General features: G+C 35.6%; 4 protein-coding genes across 4 annotated transcripts; 3 read left to right on the forward strand and 1 right to left on the reverse strand.

Moving 5' to 3' along the window:
- Positions 1-12,041: 12,041 nt before the first annotated feature.
- J4E83_005462 (uncharacterized protein) lies at positions 12,042-14,195 on the forward strand (the record flags this gene model as incomplete). The annotated part of the gene is made up of 1 exon (XM_049332381.1): positions 12,042-14,195. The coding sequence occupies one exon, from the start codon at positions 12,042-12,044 to the stop codon at positions 14,193-14,195; it is 2,154 nt and encodes a 717-aa protein (XP_049188189.1).
- Positions 14,196-15,125: 930 nt separating this feature from the next.
- On the forward strand, positions 15,126-16,916 carry J4E83_005463 (uncharacterized protein; the record flags this gene model as incomplete). The annotated part of the gene is made up of 3 exons (XM_049332382.1): positions 15,126-16,158; positions 16,205-16,533; positions 16,581-16,916. The coding sequence occupies 3 exons, from the start codon at positions 15,126-15,128 to the stop codon at positions 16,914-16,916; spliced, it is 1,698 nt and encodes a 565-aa protein (XP_049188190.1).
- A 736-nt stretch (positions 16,917-17,652) lies between these two features.
- J4E83_005464 (uncharacterized protein) lies at positions 17,653-18,703 on the reverse strand (the record flags this gene model as incomplete). The annotated part of the gene is made up of 2 exons (XM_049332383.1): positions 17,653-17,698; positions 17,820-18,703. 2 exons carry the CDS (start codon positions 18,701-18,703, stop codon positions 17,653-17,655), a joined length of 930 nt encoding a protein of 309 aa, XP_049188191.1.
- A 275-nt stretch (positions 18,704-18,978) lies between these two features.
- DPM1 (dolichol-P-mannose synthesis) lies at positions 18,979-19,764 on the forward strand (the record flags this gene model as incomplete). Its single annotated transcript, XM_049332384.1, has 2 exons — positions 18,979-19,079; positions 19,143-19,764. 2 exons carry the CDS (start codon positions 18,979-18,981, stop codon positions 19,762-19,764), a joined length of 723 nt encoding a protein of 240 aa, XP_049188192.1.
- Between the last annotated feature and the right edge of the window lie 391 nt (positions 19,765-20,155).

The following is a 20,155-nucleotide window of genomic DNA, read 5'->3' on the forward strand; positions in this document are numbered from 1 at the left end:
AGATATAGCTTAAGATTTATATATAGAACTAGGCTACTAAGACTACTTATCTAAGAGCTTAGGTTAAGAATTTTAAGAATAGCTAAAATAATAAGCTAGCCTTTAATAAGCGTAACTATAAGAGTTATAATTAGAGAGATTAGCGCTATAGTAGTTAGTAAGTTAGTAGCTATATAGGTTAGTTTAGTAGAAAAGTTTAGTAATTTCTCTACTTTATGCTTACGTTAATTATTAGTAATTACTTCTCTATAACTAGGCGCTAGTTAGAGTAACTAAGATCTAGCTTAGATATAATTAACCTTTATAGTAGTAGTCTAAATAAAGATCTCTCTACTCTATCTACTTCTTAAGAATTAAATATTATAAATCTTATAAGTTAAGTAGCTATTTAAACTTCTTAAACTATTATTAGATAAGTAATTTAGTTAATCTATCTATAAGTATAATTATAGTCTCTAAATACTTAACCTTAAATAATTCTTTAGTATATTTCTACTATAGCTATATATTCTAGATATTAATATACCTAAGCTAAGTATTAATATACTTATTCTTTCTAATAACTAGCCTAATTATCTACTAATTATTACACTAGATAGTTTAGAGTTCTCTAAGATTAAGCGCTAGCTTCTTAAAAAAGTACCTAAGTACTATAGCTTTCTTAGTAGTGTACTTAAGAGTAAGTAGCTCTACTTCTATAGTAAAGGTAGTAACTATACTCTACTTTATAGCTTTCTAGAAGATTACGTCTCTATATAATATAGTAATATAGCTATAAGATAATTAGTAAGTCTCTAGATTATTAGTAAAGAATACGTCTCTAGTAATTATTAGATTAGACTTATTATAGTTACTATACTAGATTATATTAAAATAAGTATAGTAGAAATATATAATTACTTACTCTATAGCTTTTTTATACTTATTACTTAGATTTATAAAAAAGTGTAAGAGCTTTAAAGTAGTATACGCTATATCTAGTTAGAGTATAATTACTATATAAAGTATAGAGCTAACTATTTTCTAGTATCTCTTAATCTTAGACTTAGTTACTTCTTTAGTATTTTTAATTAGCTTCTCTAATAGTAGAAGCGTTAGAAGAAAAAATCTATCTTTAAGCTTAAACTTCTTAAGTATCTTATCTATATATATATTATAAATAAGTATAATTATCTTTAGATATTAGTCTCTAATTATATAAATACTAAGAAACTACTCTATATCTCTCTAATCTTAGATCTTATACTTACTAGAGATCTTAGCCTATATAGTAATTACTTATTATTCTATACTCTTATAATAAAGTAATAGAATATTATTAATATAGAAGAGAATAAAAATCTTATATTCTTAATTAAAGAAAAGGTAAAGCTTTTCTTAAGAAGCTATTATACTAATAGCTCTTAGCGTTTCTAAGAACTTCTTATACTATAATAGTAGAGAGTTTTACAATCTATAAAGCGCGCAGTTAAGCTATACGTATAATTCTAGCTTTCTAAAGCTATCTAGCATCTTATAGATTACTAGGTTCTCTACTATAATCTTTACATTAAGAAACACTTCTATAATATTAAACTATTTAATCTTTAGATTACTCTAGATAGTAATTACTATTACAGCGTAAAAGAACTTTATAGTAAGTATTACTATATAAGTTAAGTTAATTAAGTTCTTCTTCTAGAGATTACTATAAACTATAATTTAAGCTTTATATTTAAGAAGATAGCTATTCTAATTATACTTATAAGTCTATATCTATTTTAATAGAAGTAGCTAATCTTAGACTTTTAACCTATAGATTTCTATCTAGATTCTTTTCTTACTTAGCTAATTAATTTCTTTCTTAGAGGCATCTTTAAAAAGCATACGTATAGAATACTAAATTAGTTATTTCTATAACTTAGGTAGCTTCTAAAGATTATTATAGTATTAGTAAGTAGTCTTTAGCTTATACTTGCTAAGCGTAGTAGCTATAATAATAGAGTTTATAGTTTTATAGCTAGCTTAATTATTCTAGTCTTCTTAAAGACTAGAAAGGTAGGTCTTATAAAAGTTAATCTAGGCTTACTTATTAACTAAGCCTATAATTACTATATTTACGCTACCTACACTATTACTTTCTAGTTAATTACTAAGCTAAGTAGGCTACTTACTTTTACTTTTAGAGCGTTTTAATAGTTAATAGACATTTATAGAAAGAAAGCACTTAGGCTCTTTACTTATAACTTTTCTACTATAGTAGATTTTAAAGAATTTAGCTACTAGCTAATTCTATAGCTATGTTAATTATTAAGAAAAGGCTGCTAATTTAGATAGCCTACCTCTTAGTCTCTTTAGCGCTTACTCTAGTTAAGCTAGTCTCTTATCTATTTTTATAGAACTAGAGTTTATTATAATAAGCTTAATAAATAAAGTTAGATCTTCTAATCTATATATAAAAAGCTTTCTACCTCTAGGCTCTAATAGGTTAGCTCTCTTAGGCGTATACACTACTCTTTAACTATTAGAAACTTTATAATTACTTTAATTACCTATCTCTAAAATCTTACGCTTAGGCGTAGATTCTAGAGTAGTAAGCCTAGTAGAAAGCTACTAATTATTAGAAATTTCTAATAAAATACTAGCTTTATACTCTATCTCTATTAAATTAATAGAGCCTTAATTATATTTAATAAGTAAACTAACCTTATTACTTTAATTATAGCCTATATTACCTCTAAGATCTTACTTAGTAGTTAATAGCTCTACTATACTTACTATTTAATTAATAGAAAGAATATTAAACTTCTCTATAGAATTAATAAGCTTGCTATTATTAAGTATTTTAATCTACTTAAGTACTTAATCTCTAGTTAGCTTCTTTTTACGTTTGCCTTAATAGAACTTCTACTTATTAAAGGTAATATTATAAGTTGTAATTACTTAATTAATTACTAGTATCTATATATAATAGATATTAGAAGCTTAATAGCTAATAAGATATTCTATATAGCTATAAAGCTTAACTTTAAAGTCTTAATAGTGCTTTCTAGCTACGTAATTACTATTAAGTAGATACGCTTAATAGCTATAAGCATAGATTCTACTCTAATCTAGATAAAGATTAGTAGCCTAGTACCTAATCTTAGGTAGCTAATAATATTAGAAATACTTTCTAAACTATTTATATAATACCTAATCTAGAGATTAATAGCTATAAAGCTATAATAAACTTATTCTATAGAGTTAGACTACTACGTTTATAATTACTAGCTAGAGCTTAGCTAGAAGATTAGCGCTTATGCGTATCTTAATTAACTTAGTAATAAGCTCTTAGCTAGCTCTCTCTGCTAAGCTATTAGGCTTATAGGTATATAGTAAAAGCGTTATAATTATAATTCTCTTCTCTTTAGCCTATTTCTTATATCTTAAGTACTCTCTCTAAGGTAATATTATAGTATTATTATTCTAATAGATTTCTACAATCTTCTACTAATAGCAGCGCTTAACTATAGCTATAAAGCTTATAATAACTTCTATTACAAAGTCTAGCGTCTTATTCTTTAGATTATAATTATATAGCTTATCTAAATAATTCTTCTTAATAATTAGAGCTTATTTATTAAGCGTATAGCTTATAGAGAAGTTAAATAAGTTCTATAATACTCTAAAGAAGAAACGTAGTAATAGCTTATAAGAATAATAAGAGATTCTTTAAGATATATAAGTAGTAGTGTAATTATTATATTTACTACGCTATATACCTATAATCTCTATATTCTAGGCAGCTTTAATAAGAGCTTTAAGAGCTTACTTACCTAAGTAGCTAGATCTTTAGTACTAAAGATTAGCGTTGCTAGTGTATAATTATAGAACTTATAAGCAGGTAATAGTATTTATAATAATAGAATTAGAAGAATAGATAGAAGAGTTATATTTAATAAATAAGAGGTTAAATCTATACTTAAGAGTTATAAGAATAATAAATGCCTCTAGTGTACCTATTCTAATTATATAATTATAGTCTATATACTATATACTACTATTTCTAAGAAGCTTCTCTAAGATAATATTAGTATAAAAACTAGAGATAATCTTAATACTAGTAAGCATAAGATTAGCTTTCTTAGGTTCTTTAGAGGTGCTAAGAACAAGACAAAGTACGTAATTACTAATACTAATTACTAGAAGAATCTAGCTACCTACCTTAACTATTTCTTTATTAGTTTTAATAAAGAAATTAAGCTTAATTAAAGCTTTATTATTAACTAAGTAGACTATAGCTCTACTATTAAGAATTATACTAGCTAAGAGCGCGTAAGGCTTAAAGCCTATACTAAAGATAGAAAACCTAAACTTAGTAATTAGTTTCTTTAGATAAATAATTATTAAAACTATATTATTTAGATACTTAGAAGCTAGAGCGCTTATCTTCTAACTAGATTACTTAACCTTCTTACGTAGGCTACTCTACTTCTCTTTATAATAGCGCTTCTAGATCTTTTACTTATCTTAAGCTAAGAGTTCTATTAGTAGAATACCTAGTAGCCTAAATCTAGTAATTATAGTCTATAATTAGAAATATAAAATAGGCTTCTATTTATACTTTGCGTTAGGTTTATAGAAGTAAAGCTTAGGTAGTAAGCTTAACTACTTCTTATCTAACTTAGTAAGAGTAGAGAGTTAACCTATAATAGCGTTAAAGATTATACTAGCTTTCCTCTTTTTAGTAGTAATTAATATCTTCTAGAGAATAATACTAAATACCTTACTAAGATTACTAAGGCTTAATATATTCTTTCTAAAGGCTATAGTAAATAATTAATTATATTACTACTAGTAGGCCTACTTAAAATTAAACTTCTTAACTATAGTAAGAAAGTTAGTAATTATAAAAAGTTCTTTAACCTCTAAGAGCTTAAAGATCTTTACCTTCTAGTAGAGTATTAACTAGTTATTAAACTACTTCTTAGTAGTTTCTTTCTAAATCTTCTTAAGATAAGCGTAATACTTTGCGTAAACTATATATTATATAGTCTAATTAGTAGAAGTAAGTATAGTCTTAAGAGTCTTTATAAGAGACTAGACTATTCTTTTATTATTACTTATAGTTATAAGTAATAAGTAATCTAGCGTAATAGTGCGTATAATCTAAGTCTTAACATTATTAATCTTCTTACTCTTTCTTAACTACTACTTAGACTTATAGTTCTAGTAGGCTATAAGAGTAGTACTATTTTTAGTCTTATAATTATAATCTTATAAAAGAGCATTATACTTATAGATAGCTTTATTATACTTATTTTTTTAATTCTTAGTTAGCTCTATAAGAAAAGAAGCTAAAGCTATAGACTCTAGAACTAAAAAGTTAGAGAACTTAGGCTCTAGAGTATCTATATATTTAATATCTAGAAGATTAGAGTTAATCTTTTTCTAGATACTCTTTTTATTATAGTATTACTTAAAAAGCGTAAACTAAGTATTCTAGTTAGATTACTTTTTAAAAAGTACACCTATAGCTATAATAGCTATATTATAATTACTTATATCTATAGAGTTAAAGAGTAGAATTAATATAAAGATATAGAGAGGTAGGTAGTAAGTAAGTACTTATACAGAAAAAGTTCTAATTACAAAATATTTAGAGAGAGTAGAGTAGAAATAAGATTAACTAATCTATCTTCTAGTAAGCTTTAATGCGTAGTAGAAATTAATTTTATAATTAAGTAGCTAGGCTTATAACTATTAGAGCTAGAGATAATTAATAATTAGAGATAATTAAGTATATTATAATTAATCTACTACTAAAGAAAGTTAGAATAAAATCTCTAGCTATATACCTAAGAGCTAAGCAATTACGTATCTATAATTAAGTAATTACAACTACTCTCTAACTTTAACAAAACTATAAGTAGAACTACTTTACTTATTATTAAAAATTTAATTTTATTACTATAAGCTAGATATTAGTATATAAGTAGCTAGATTTATATTTTTATTTAGTAATTCTAACTATTAGTTTACGTATAGTACTAAAGTAGACTTTAGTAAAGATTTTACTATTTTATATAGCTTAAAGTCTAGTTATAAGTAATTATAATATAACTATATTATAACTATATATCTAACTTAAACTAATACTTAATAGTATATTAGTTAAAATAACTCTAGATATTATTATATACTAATTTAATAAAATATAATAAGTATATTTAGTAGAACCTTAATAGATAGAATAGCTAGTAAGATATTAGTATATATTAATTTTAAAATATTTATAAATTAGTTAGCTCTAGAGTTTACTAGAGTACTAGAAAACTAGAGCGCTAGAGCGCTAGAGCGCTAGAGCGCTAAAGTGTCTATACGTAGTCTATACGCGCGCTAGATTAGTGTCTTAGTAAACTAGTTAGAAATTATTTCTAGAATAATTTTTTTAAAATAATAATAATACTACTCTACTATACTACTTATACTACTAACTAAGCTACTAAATTTTACGCTACTTACTACGCTAAATTATAGCCTACTAAATTATAAGTATACTTTATAGTAATATATAAAACGTTCTAAAATTATTTATTAATTAATTCTAATAGATTTTAGCCTACGTTTAAGTAATTTCTATAGCTTAACTAGCTACTATTTAGTTATTTAGTCTTTACTATAAATACGTAAGATTAGTTTATTATCTATATAAGTTAGCTATACTATATAATTAATATTAGTAGTAGCCTTTATAGTATATAAATTATTCTTTAATTATTTTTTAAATAATTCTAACTATTCTTTTAGAGAAAGTTTACTAGCTACACTTTTCTTAGAAACTACCTACTTACTATCTATAGATTAATTATAGCTATAGCTAGGTAGATTAGTATACTCTCTAACTAGCTAATTTAGCTTAAATTAGATAAGTTTAAATTATTTTTTAATTATTTCTAAATTAATTCTACTTAGTTTTCTATATAAATATTATAGCTAACTATAATATAATTACTAACTTCTCTTCTTCTATTACTAAAGAGAATTTAAATTAATTCTTAGATAATTTAGATAAAGAAGAAAAAGAAGAAGAAGATAAGAAAGAAGAAGAAGAGTAGAAATAAGAAAATAAGAGCGCTATCTCTAGCTAAAAGAAAAAAGAGAAAAAAAATAATAGCCTTTTTTAGAATACTATTTAGCTTAATAAAGATTAAACTTAAGTAAATTATTTTTTAAACGTTTCTAGATTATTTCTAACTAATATAGCTTAATTATAATTTTATAATAGATTATATCTAGAAGTATTTTTCTAATCTAGATAATAAATTTAATCTCTCTTACTAAAAGTATAACGTAAAAGGCTTTAACGCTAAAAATCTAAAGAGTAAGCTTTATTTAAATTATTTCTTAAATATTTCTTAATTAATTCTAATAAAATTTAGACTATACTTTCTTTTATAATAAGTTTACTATATATACTTCTTAGTAGTTCTTCTATAACCTTTCTAGAGAAACCTCTAAGTCTAAAAGTCTAGCTACTCTCTCTAAGTCTAATAGTAATAAGAATTAAAACTATAGTAGAATTATTTATAGAATAATTAAGAAATAATTTAAGAATAAATAAATATATAAAATAAATTTAATAAAACTATAACTTTAATTATATTCTCTATAAGTTTTAAAAAGTAGAAGTATTATAATACTATTAATAAAAGTAATAAGCTATATTTTAGTAAGTAAAATATATATTAATTAAAGTTTAAATAGTAAAAAAAAGCTTATATTTAAATCTTCTACTTTAGTAGAATTTATATAGTAAAGGCTTATTATTTTTAAGTAGTAGATAGTAAACTAATTAGAAATTAATTTTACTCTTTTTCTATTTTTTTTACTTATTTAAGAATATAAAGCGTAGTACCTCTAATAAAAATTTAGTAAAAAGAGTAGCTAGTTAGGTAGTAGATTAAATTAGCTCTAGATTAATTAAAGAATAATTCTAAAGTTTATTTTAAATCTACTTTTTAGTAATAGTATTCTTTTCTACTACTTTAGAGTTATTATAGCGCTTTATTACTTCTTAAAAAAAGTAATAGATAGCGTAGTATATCTATAAAAGTATTACACTAGTAGAATTTAGTGTAATAAAGTACTAGAGGTAGATTTTATAAATATATTTAATAAAGTTTAATCTTCTCTTATAGCGCTACTAGAATTAGTTTAGAATTAATCTATAAAGAGTTCTAGATAACTATTAAACTTATACTATAAAAACTTAAAAAGCTTTTATTATACTTTATATAATAAAAGAGTTCTCTATAGAAGATAATATATTTTTTTTTAGAGTTTTTAAAGTTAAACTCTATAAAGCTATATAAAAGTATAGTAAGAGTAGTATATTAGATATATATAGACTAAAATAGTTAGTAATTAATTTAGAACTAGTTAAATAGAGATAAATCTTATTAGAAAGAACTCTACTTACTATATTTAATATAGAAAAAATAGAATTAGAGAGTAAAGTAGGTTTTAGTAAATTTAATTTAGTGCTAAAAACTTTTTAATTATACTAACTATTCTAAGACTAGTCTAGTTACCTCTTAACTAGTTCTAGATTAATTTATACTAAAGGTAAATCTATAGCTTTCTTTCTTAGAGCTTTAACTTAGTTTTCTTAGTTTAGATTTAAAGTAACTTTCTTTTTTATTAAAGTTTTACTTTTTTATACTCTTTTTTAAGCTTACACTTTTTTTCTTTTAAGTTTATATTTAGATTAGAGCGTTCTCTATATAGATTAGTTCTAGATTAATCTAGAAATAGTTATACTTATAAAGCTAGTAATAAATTAGCTCTAAGAGAGAATAAAGCTAAAAATAATAACTAGAATATCTATATACGTAAGCGCTATACTACTAGCTAAAAGCTTAAGCGCTAGTAAGGTTACTATCTTAATAGCTTAGGTAATTTAAGTAATTTAAGAATATTATCTTTTTTTTTAGTTTCTTTTTTTTATTTCTTATACTCTAAATAGTTTAGAATTAATCTATATATAAATAACTAAATACTTACTCTTTTTTTATCTTATATTATTATAAAAGTAGCTACTTAGGCTTAAATTTTACCTTAATTTATACCTAATACTATACTTTTTATAAATTTTATATTTCTATATATTTTATAAATCTATCTATATAGCGCTAGGTAAAATTAGTTATAAAATAATTTAGAACTAATTTAATATATAGTCTAATACTAACTAAAAGCTTATATCTTAGGCTAGTATAATAGCTCTTTATATATACTTATTCTATAGTATTTATATAGAATTCTAGTATATTCTAGATAGCTCTAGATATACTACTATAGTGTATATTTAATTTTATAGTAATAATAAAGTTCTTCTTATTTTTTACCTATTCTTTAGCTATAGATATTAAAGTATTTTCTTAGAATAGTTTAGAAACGTTCTAGAATTAATTTAGACTACTTACTAATAAGTAGATTATATAACTTAAAATACTTAGTCTAGCTTACTATAGTAAGTAGTACTTTTATTCTACTTTATAAAGAATCTTTAATATATAGTATACTAGAATAAGTCTTATTAATAGTGTAAAGAAAGTAAATAATATAGAATCTTATATAGTAGCTAAGATAGTACTTCTAGTCTTTATTAAGCTAGTTAAGACTAGTAAAGTACTTTCTAAATTCTAAGCTAAAATAAGTATAAATTAATTATAAATTAATTTAACTTACTAGCTATCTACTTAGTATTTATATTAATAGTAATACTATAGAAACTACGTGCGTAGAGATACTACTATTATACTAGCTAACTTAAATACTTTTTAATAGTCTAGAAGAAAGTAGTAAATATCTTTTAGTATATTTTAGAAAACTTAGTATTAGTAGTAAAGCGCCTAAATATAATAACTACGTAAATTAGCTATAAATTAATTTAGAAGTAATTTATATACTCTTTTTATAGCTCTTTAGTATAGTAGTAAAAAGAATTTCTCTCTAACTATTATAGTAGCGCTTAAAAGATATATTTATTTAAAAGGTCTTTTATTTTATAAGTAGTTTAGCTTACTTATTCTACACTTAGATAATAATATAGCTTTTACTAGCTAGTAAGATTTAGTAGATATATATCTATATAGATTAATTTAGAAATATTTAGAAAATAATTTAGATAGCGCTTATAGTAGTAGAGTTAAAATAATTTACTTTTCTTTTAAAAAGAACCTCTTTTAAGCTAGTATCTAGAGAAAATATAATTAATCTTTAAGTAGTAGCTATTCTTATAAAGTAGTTTTTATTTACTTAAGTAGTATAAAGTTTCTTAATTAATAAAACTCTATACTATCTTAAGTAAAAGATAAACTAGTTAAACTATAAAAAGATAGCTAGAATAGTTTAGAAATAATTTAGAATTAATATCTATAAAATAGCTTATATCTTATAGTGTTTAGTATTAATATTAATTAGAATATATAAACTATATTCTTAACTAATTTATATCTAGCTACTAAGGTAAAGAGAGTATATACTAGTATATACTAGTTAAAACTACTATAAAGTATAGAACCTACTTAAAATATAAAGAGATAATAATATTAATTACTATATTATAGTTTTATAAAATAAGTTTATCTTAACTCTAGATATAGTTAGTATCTAAAATAGTTTAGAATTAATCTAGAAATATTCTTTAAGAACTTACTATAGTTTTTTAGGTATAAGATCTAAAGCTTAACTATATTATAGTTTTTATAAAAGCTCTCTACTCTACTATTTAGAAGAGCTTATAAGTAAGTAATATTAATTTTTAGTAGTACTCTCTAAATATAGTACTCTATATTATCTAGAGCGTAATTACTATAAATAATAAACTAAGAAGTAAGCTCTATTACTTACTAGAATTAGTTAGAAATTATTTCTAAAATAGTTTAACTATATATACTATTAATTCTACTTAAAATAACTCTAGACTATAAAAACTTTCTTTATTAGTATAAATACTATCTCTAAACTAACGCTAAAGCTTATTAAAGTAGCTTTTAGCTTTTCTTTTTTTTTTATTCTACTTAATTTAGCTTATAAATATTTTTATCTACCTAAGTATTTTATATAAGCCTTTATCTATCTATAAGTAAGTAAAATTTTATAATTAATTCTAAATATATTTATATATTTTAATACTAAAGTACTTAAAAATCTATCTTAAAGTAGTTAAATTTAAAAAGAAGCTAAAAGTCTTTTTTTTCTCTACTTTACTAGCTTTATAGTATTAAAACTACTTATACTAAATTAGTTTTAAATTAATTTAGAAATAGTTTATATAAGCTACTTATACTTTTAGTATCTTATAATACTTTCTTAACTAAAGAATATTACTTATTTACTTTTAAAACTTAAATAATATAAATATAGTTTTTAAAGTTTATACTAAAGTATTAAAGTAGATATATAGTATACTTAATAACTTTAGCTTTTAAGAGAAGTATACTACTATTCTTAAAAGTAAGTTAAACTATACTTTAGTTTAAATAAGTCTAGAATTATTTTAGAATTAATTTAACTATATACTTTAACTTAGTTTTTAATACTACTATTATTACTTTTACTAAAGCTAAATAAATATAAGTTAAATCTCTTATAAATATTTAAGTCTAATATATTAAAGTTAAAAAATTTAAGCTTAGTATTAAATATAGGTAAAAAAAGCTTTATATTATAATATAAGTATAATTTAGTCTAAATTAATTTAAAATAAATCTAAAAATTATTTAAATTAAAATTTTATTACTAAGTACACTAATTTTTTTAAGTAGTATAACGCTAGTATACTATATTTTAAAAATTACCTATTTGCGTTAGCGCATGCTATATCTTAGCGCGCTCTTAGTTAGATAGACTGTATGCACGGCCGTAGGGAAGCCCTAGGCGTGACGCTAGTCTGGACCCTCACGCGCAAGCTTAACTTTCTGGTTGGCACTGCGCGCAACCTCACCACCACCTCATGCCGCAATCACCTCATGAAATCTTGCAACAAGGCGATTAATTGATCACACGCCACCATGGCCTTCAAATTCTCCCTAGGCGCCGCGAAAGCCAACAAGGCGCAATTGAACGCCAAAGCGAAGGAGGAAGAGGAAGCGAAGGCGCGCGAGGAGAAGAATGCGCTCGACAAGGTCATGGCCGATTTCGAGGCGGAGCACGGCGCAGAGAAGAGCATACTGGGCGAGGTTGAGCAGCAGGAAGAGGAAGATGTCTTTGTTCCAACGGGAAGCAAGAGACATTTCACAGGCAGACAGCGGACGATGAAAAGCGGCCCCGGCACCCTCGAAACGGAGCCTCTCAATGGCTATAACAGACCAGGCGCACCTCCAGGACGCCTCGCACCACAGATACAGTCACGATTCGGAGGAGCAGTGCCTACAGGCCCAGCCGCACTCGATGGCCCGAAGCAGACCGAGAATTTCTACACCACCGTCGTAGCGAAAGCGTCGAACCTCCCGCCCGAAATAGACTCGCGACGCGTCGAAGAGCTGTTCGCCGATTTCCCCTCACTCAAGATCGCGCGGGTCGACAGAATACCACAAGGTTCGAGGGTGGAGGGCAGGCCTTCAGCGACGATGAACATCACCTTTGACAAGGATGCCAACGCGAGGGACCTCGACGCAGCGATGAACAAACTCAACGACAAGAGGTATCTGGGCAAAGGCTACTATCTACATCTAGACAGATATCTGGGTAGTCGCACAGCAGACACAACACAACAGACAAAGGCATTTGGCGCACGGTGGCAGGCACCCGAGCTACCCAAGGGTTTTGCGCCGCCGCCAGATCTTGGTGGAGGGGGAGGGGGTAGAGGGCCGCGCGAGAACACTGAAGATCTCATCATCACTGCGAACCAGCCTCCCGATCTCGCGACACTCAGATTGGTACATCAGACTATTGAGGGCGTCATTCTTGGTGGTGTGGAGTTCGAAGCGGCTTTGATGAACGAGCCGCAAGTACAAGAAGAGGAGCGATTCGCATGGCTATACGACCAGAAGCATCCCGTCAACCGGTACTACCGTTGGCGTCTCCACCAAATCGTCACCAACAGCACCGATTCCGAAATCTTCGCGGGGCAGGGCGCCTGGAAAGGCCCCGTCGATCCGCTCCGCCACGAGTTCGTCGACCACGTTGGCGCTTTCGAATCAGACGACGAGAGTCTGGATAGCGATGACGAGGAGGAGAAGGAGAAGCCAATATTCAAGCCTCTACCCGTGGGCGACAACTATCCCGGCCGCGTGGACAATGGACACGGCATCATGAACCCCAGATCACGAGCGATGCTCCTGTGGATGATCAACGCAATCCCACCCGGCAGCATCGTCTACGACGACCTCGCCGCCATCTCGACCTTTGCCGTCGATAACGCCGCCCAGGGCATGGACGAAGTCACCAGCATCCTCGTCTCCAACATCATCAACCCCTTCCAACTCACCGACGCAAACACACGAAACCGTGCAGGCGACGCAGCCCTTAAAGACGACATCCGGCGCCCGGACCTCCGCCAAGTAACCCTAAACGCGCTCCGCATCGTCTCCGACGTCCTGCTCGTCACCGCAAGGGAATCAGGCGTCTCCTACAAATACCGGCTAGCCATCGGAACGGAGCTTGTCGAACGCAAAGTCTTTGAACACCTGGAGCAGTTGCCGCAGAAATTGGAGATGGGAAGGATGACGGAGAGGACGTATAGGGAGGATGTTAATGCGATTTTGGCGGTGTGGACGGGCGATCATTTGTTTGATGAGAAGACGTTGAAGGAGCTGGATGATGCGTTTAATCGGAGGGAGAGGGAGAGGGAGGAGCTGGAGGTGCAGAGAAGGGCGGCGGAGAAGAGGAGGAGGAAGGGGGTGGTTGTTAGGAAAACGGCTAATCCTAGTGCGGATAAGGGGGAGGGTGAGGAGGTGATGGATGTTGATGTGGATGAGGATGCGAAGGATGGGGCGGGATCGCCTTCTCCTACTGCGAGTCAGATGGGGGACCCGGAGCCTGAGCGACCTGTTGCTGAAGCGGATGCTGAGGCTGTGGTCAAGGAGGAAGTTGTCGCCCCGGAGGTTGTGGTGCCTGCAGATCCGCCAAAGGTCGTTGAAATACCTGGAGAAACCGCTGTTGCGAGGGCGAGGCGGTTGAGACCAAAGGCTGAGGATATGTTTGCTTTGGATGAGGAGGATTAGTCTTCCTATTTCACCACGAAGATGCCGTCAATCATCTCAAGCTCTCCAGTTGGACTCGGAACCAGATAGGTTGGCCACGTTGATCGGAAAGGACTAGGAAACTGTATGACGCGTGGGTGGGGGAGGTGGAGGGGAGGTGGTGGCATCTCATCAGAAGGATGCTGCATACCCTCTGAAGCTCACCTTATGCGCCCAAGATAATATGGGGTTTTTCGCGTTGATCGAAAAGGACTAAGGAACTGTATGATACCCTAGATAGAGACAAGTGGAGACATCGGCGAGTAAAGAGCGGTGATGAGGAATTCGAACCCCGACCGCTGTCTTTGATGCTTCGAATTTTCAGTTGGTATGAAATTTTGGCTCCACATTCTCACAATGTCTGGGTAACGCGTTATGATGAATGTTGAGTCGTTGTTCGTACACATGGATTCTGAACGTAGGTCTGCCAGGGCTCCCTTCAACTTGAAAGGCACGAACAGGCGCCATGCCGCTAGTCATGACCCCACGTTCGATCGACGACAGGCACGCCCCTGATTCGATCCCCTGCCCAAACGCATGGTCGCAGCATATCCTTTGACGTGATATTGACAGTTACATGCGTGAAAGATGGCGGCTCTTTGAAGTTCGCAGAAAACATCAGGTGCACGCGTGATTGGCTCGTGACTTGGGTGCTCGACTTGTGGACCCCAACATCGTGGAGCGCCCGCTACGGAAGCTCTCCGCTAAACCAACAACACAGACCTTCAGAGTCGCTACCTCACACCGCCTCCTAGCCCATCTTCGCCTACTTACTCGCGCAGCTGCCCCTCCGGCGGCCGCTCTATCGCAGGGATATTTTCTCCCTCCCAACTCTGCCAAGACTACTGTGTTAGGGCTCTTCCGCTGCCATCTCCGCAGCTTCGCAGCCGTCCTCACCACGCCTAATCCAAAATGCCGACCTTTCTAGGCCTCGCCGTCAGCATCCATGCCGACAGCAACCCGCTTCCAGAGTACTCGATACAGAAGCAATCTAAACATCACCGCATCACCTCGTACATCCCTGTCCCACCCGCAAAGATACCGCCGGGCGCTACCAAGCCTGAGCAGTCTTCTTTCGCGATATCGATCACTCTGCTCACTCCAGGTCTTCACGTGCCCTACTCGACGCCCAAGCCAACTGACGATGACCCCAACCCGAAAGCGAAGATTGTCGGGGGCCTCCCAGGTCAAACCGGAGAGCGGGGCAAGTACGGTCCCACGATAGCCCCGTACAAGCCCTTGACCACCTCGCCGAACGAGACAATCGCTGCATACATATACTTTGACGGCCGGGCAAAGGAGGAAGTAGCGACCCTGCTGCGACGCGGCGAAGAGACGTGGGTCAACTCACGGTGGGTCAGCGTGCCAGAGTCAGAGGGCGGGGGTCTCGCAGAGCGCGAGTTCCTCTTCCGCGAGGTCGGTCTCGAGAGATGGCTCAACGGTCTGGATCTCGAGGGCAAGGACAAGGACGTGGCCGCCAAGATTGAGCGGAGAAAGCAGCGCCTGGAAAAGAAGCGGGCAAAGCGGAGAGAGGCCATGGACAGCAGCGACGAGGACAAGAAGACCTCCGGCAACGGTGTACTGCGCTACAGCGAAAGCAAGGACGCGCCTGTCGAGACGCTTTCTGGCAACGACGAGTTCTTCACCACCGACTCCGATTCGGACGACGAGCCCCCCATGCCCGAGGCAGCCGGACAAATCAAGGTCGCCCTGTTCCGCGTCCTGGCGTCTGGAGAGATCAAGCGCGGCGAGTACTCACCCCAGTTCGACGCACACGATGACGACGAGCAAAACGGAGGAGGAGAGGGCGAGGATGTTGACCACACAACGAGTTTCGCAAAGCCTAAGACGCTGGACCCCAAGTCTATCAGCACCCAGACCGTGACTGGCATAGATCCTCCGGACAAGCCTTACGCAGTCTTTACCTTCTTGTACCGCGGAGAGCGTAAGTTTACAGCAAGGGATACAAGATTTTCGCTAACCAATGACAGGTCAACTGCGCAAGATGGGTATTCTGAACACCAAGGAGACGCCCAAGATCACCTCGCCACAGACCAAGCGGAAATCCGGCGCACTCGACTTTGGCAGTCTGAAGCCTCTGAACGCGGCTGCTGGAACAAAGAACTTTGGAGGTTACCGAGAGACTTCGCCCAAGTCCAAGAAGAAGACGGAGGACGCCATGGACAGCGACGCCGACGACGAGGACGATGTCAAGGTGGAGGATGCGGATGATGATAAGGAGGTTCTCGACAAGGGCTTGCTGTCGCCTGAGGATGCTCACAGGCAAGGCGAACTTGCAGAGGGCGTACGCAAGATCAAGGTATGTGTATTGTTGTCGCTCGAAATTCATCTACTAACACATCACAGCTGAAGCGTCAACATTCCGCAGAACCTCTCGGCCGCCCCGCAGGACCCTCCCACTCCGATTCGACAGGATCTCCTCTTTCCGGTACGCCAGCACCAGAAAACGCGTCGACAGGAGAGGCGTCATCCTCAGCCGCCGCGAACACCTCCGGAGAGCCCAGCACAAACTCGATCGCTTCACCCTACAAGAAGCAGCGCGCTTCATTACCCGGATTCGACGACAACGTGCGCAAGAGCCTAGGCCAAGCCCTCATGGATGCCCACAACCAAGGTCGGGCGAACTCTGACGGAAACATCCCCACCATCGAAACCAAGATGGAAGAGGACGAGGAGTTGTGACACAAGAACATCCGTTTCCAACGCGCATTCGAATGAGGTAGTTTCTCATCGTGTAGCAAATCACACATTTTGTTTGCATTATAACGGTCAACGACGAGTCGAAATCCAATACCACGATGTCACCCAAAACCTTAATACCACGCGGACACCACAGTCGGGCATTACCTTTCAGGCGCAAAAATTGGCAAACGGAATCCTGCGAAAATCAAGGGTTTGGAGGGGGCTTTGGATAACAACTTGGCTCGGTGCCTTTTTTGGCTCTGGTTGCTTTGGTGGATTCTGTACATGATCATGTTTCGTATGTTTCTTTTTGCGGTGAGGCTTCGGCACGAATGGCAAGATGGGTCGGTGGTATGGATGTGGATGGGGTATGACGGTTTGGTGGATAAGATGCAGACTTTAGTGTCTTTCGTCTCTGGCGGGGTTGGTGGTTGGAGGTTGGATTGTCGACTGACATGGAATGAACTGCAATGAGACGTATGATACAATAGATGGTATTTGCTGATGTGACGAGTGTGTGGGATCAGAGTGAGGGAGTGTGATGTTTGTATGATGAAACACTATCGATGGGCTTGTAATCGGCTGCTTAATTTCTTCATTTACCAAGCAGTGCCATGTAGATTACGTCTGGCTTCGTGGTCGACCCTTCTTCTGCCCTGGCGACAGTGTATTATACTTGCGATTTCTCTCATTCGTGAGACCTGCCCTGGCGATCTGTCTTCAGGGACCTCCTCCTTTATATAGACATATCGGACGGGCGATACTTCAAGCCGTTCAGATACCTGTCGTGGCCACGCACACAAATCGAGCAAGGAACCAACATGTGGCACCATTCTGTCCTGACTGATTACCTCTCCTGCCTCCCCTGTCTCTTTTCCCTTTTCTTCCATCTTCAAACCGTACCCTTGGCCACCCAGGGCATCTGGATCTCTCTCTAGCAATACGCTCGACCAGCCTGCGTCTTGCGCGCCGAACACGTCTTTCTGGATATCATCGCCCACGTAGATTTTCTCAAACGAGGAAACGGGTGGTGCAGTATCGGAGCTGGAATTAACAGAGTCGTTTAGAGTAGCAGCCAGCATCTCTTCCGCTGCCGCAAAAATCCTTCCATCGGGTTTCTCAGCCCCGACGTCGTAGGATAGGACTGTGAAATCGATGTCGTCTTCTTTTTCCGCCTCCTTCCTGTTCTTCTTCTTCTTCGATGGCTCTGATTTTGTGGTGTCCAGAGGACTGACAGCCACACCACTATAACGCCGCGGACTGATATTGAGATCAAAGGAAGATAGTATCCCGGGGACGCGGTTATCCGAGTTTGTGATTATGCCTACTACAGTCTTGTCCCAGGGCCAGAGTCCATGAGAAGCGCCGTAACGTCTCCTATGCGCTTTCATATGCTGCACCATGCGGAAGAAGGGGAGGACGTCGGGGTACAGTGTATACCCCTTACGTGACGAGTAGGTGTGGAGAAGTTCGGGGACGAGGTACTTTGGGAGAGTTTGGTTTGGAGCCAAGAATGGCGTGAAGGTCTCTTTTATTACTTTGGCCCACCATTTTTCTGCGCCCATGCCTGTTGCTCGGCCATAGTTTGGGTGTTCTGATGATAGGCGCTTGAATGCGGATTTGAAGGATGAAGATACTTGGGTGGCGGGGTCGGGCGTGTTTATGGTGATGCCGTGCTTGAGGGCGGCGGCGGCGTAGGTTACTGGGATGGGTGCGCTGGGTGTGAAGAGGGTGCCGAAAGCGTCGAGACAGAGGAAGAGGTTTTTCCTCTGGGGTGTGGGTGACATGGTGAGAGGGTATCCGGCGTATCGACCGGCATTACCCTACAAATCCGACAGCACCGATCCAATATCCTTCTAATTGGCGCGGGAATGTCGATTCAACATTACATCGACGTGTAAGGCCACCCAAACAGGCTAGTCCAGGGTCCGCCGACAGCCCCGAGCTACTTGCGGACACGATCACCTCCGCGAATCCTCAACTCCCCCAACGTCAACCCTCACCTGCAGTCGCTCATTCACCCAATTCCGCAGACACACAACTCATACACGCGATTGTAAAGATGGCGAACACCAACAAGTACTCGGTGCTCCTCCCCACCTACAACGAGCGCCGCAACCTGCCCATAATAACATGGCTGCTGGCCAAGACGTTTGAGGAGAAGTACGTCGCAACACCCACCCCCTCAACCTCCACCACGTTACTATACTAACAATGCATGAACAGCAAACTCGACTGGGAACTCATCATCATCGACGACGGCTCCCCCGACGGCACCCAAGAAGTCGCCGCCCAGCTCCAAAAAGCCTACACCCCATCCCGCATCCAAATCCGCGCGCGCGCCGGTAAACTCGGTCTGGGAACCGCCTACGTCCACGGCCTGCAATTCGCAACCGGAAACTTCGTCATCATCATGGACGCGGATTTCAGCCACCACCCCAAGTTCATCGCGCCCATGATCGCTTTGCAAAAGACCAAGAACTACGATATCGTTACCGGAACGCGGTATGCAGGCGACGGCGGCGTGTTCGGCTGGGATCTCAAGCGCAAGTTTGTGTCGAGGGGGGCGAATCTTTTTGCGGATACGGTGCTCAGGCCGGGTGTGAGTGATCTTACGGGCAGCTTTAGGTTGTATAAGAAGGAGGTGTTGCAGAAGGTTATTAGGCAGACGGAGAGTAAGGGGTATACGTTTCAGATGGAGATGATGGTAAGGGCCAAGGCTATGGGATGCACCGTTGCGGAGGTGCCTATCTCGTTCGTTGACAGGTTGTATGGCGAGAGCAAGCTTGGTGGTGACGAAATCGTTGAGTATGCGAAGGGTGTGCTGGCGCTGTGGATGAAGGTTTAGACGGGACGTGTGGGGTGTTGGTGGCCGGCAAGGATGGCTGGCCGTGACGATATCTTGGGCAGGTAAGGAGATGGTACATTTGATCTTTCTCCGCCTTGTCTGATTAGTATGTTTAACTCTTAATCTTCTCACCAGCGTCTTCGCGCACGTGTTGCTTCCAGTCGCGACTGCCACTACCTATTTCGTACGCCAAGCGGCGCTAGAGTCCGTTGCTCTTGCCAGAGCTGCCTTCACTTTCGTCCTCGTCCTCACTTCGATCTTAACAGTCTCTCGATCGCTGCATCGCTACATCGCGGGTTCAGTCTCTCACTACAGCTCTGGAGTACACTCACCTTGAGCAAGGAAAACACCAAACAGGTTTGCAGCCTACATTAAGTTGAAACATACAAAG

The sequence above is a fragment of the Alternaria metachromatica genome (assembly GCF_023757995.1).
Source record: "Alternaria metachromatica strain BMP 0045 chromosome Unknown scaffold_11, whole genome shotgun sequence".
NCBI classification, from domain to species: Eukaryota; Fungi; Ascomycota; class Dothideomycetes; order Pleosporales; family Pleosporaceae; genus Alternaria; species Alternaria metachromatica.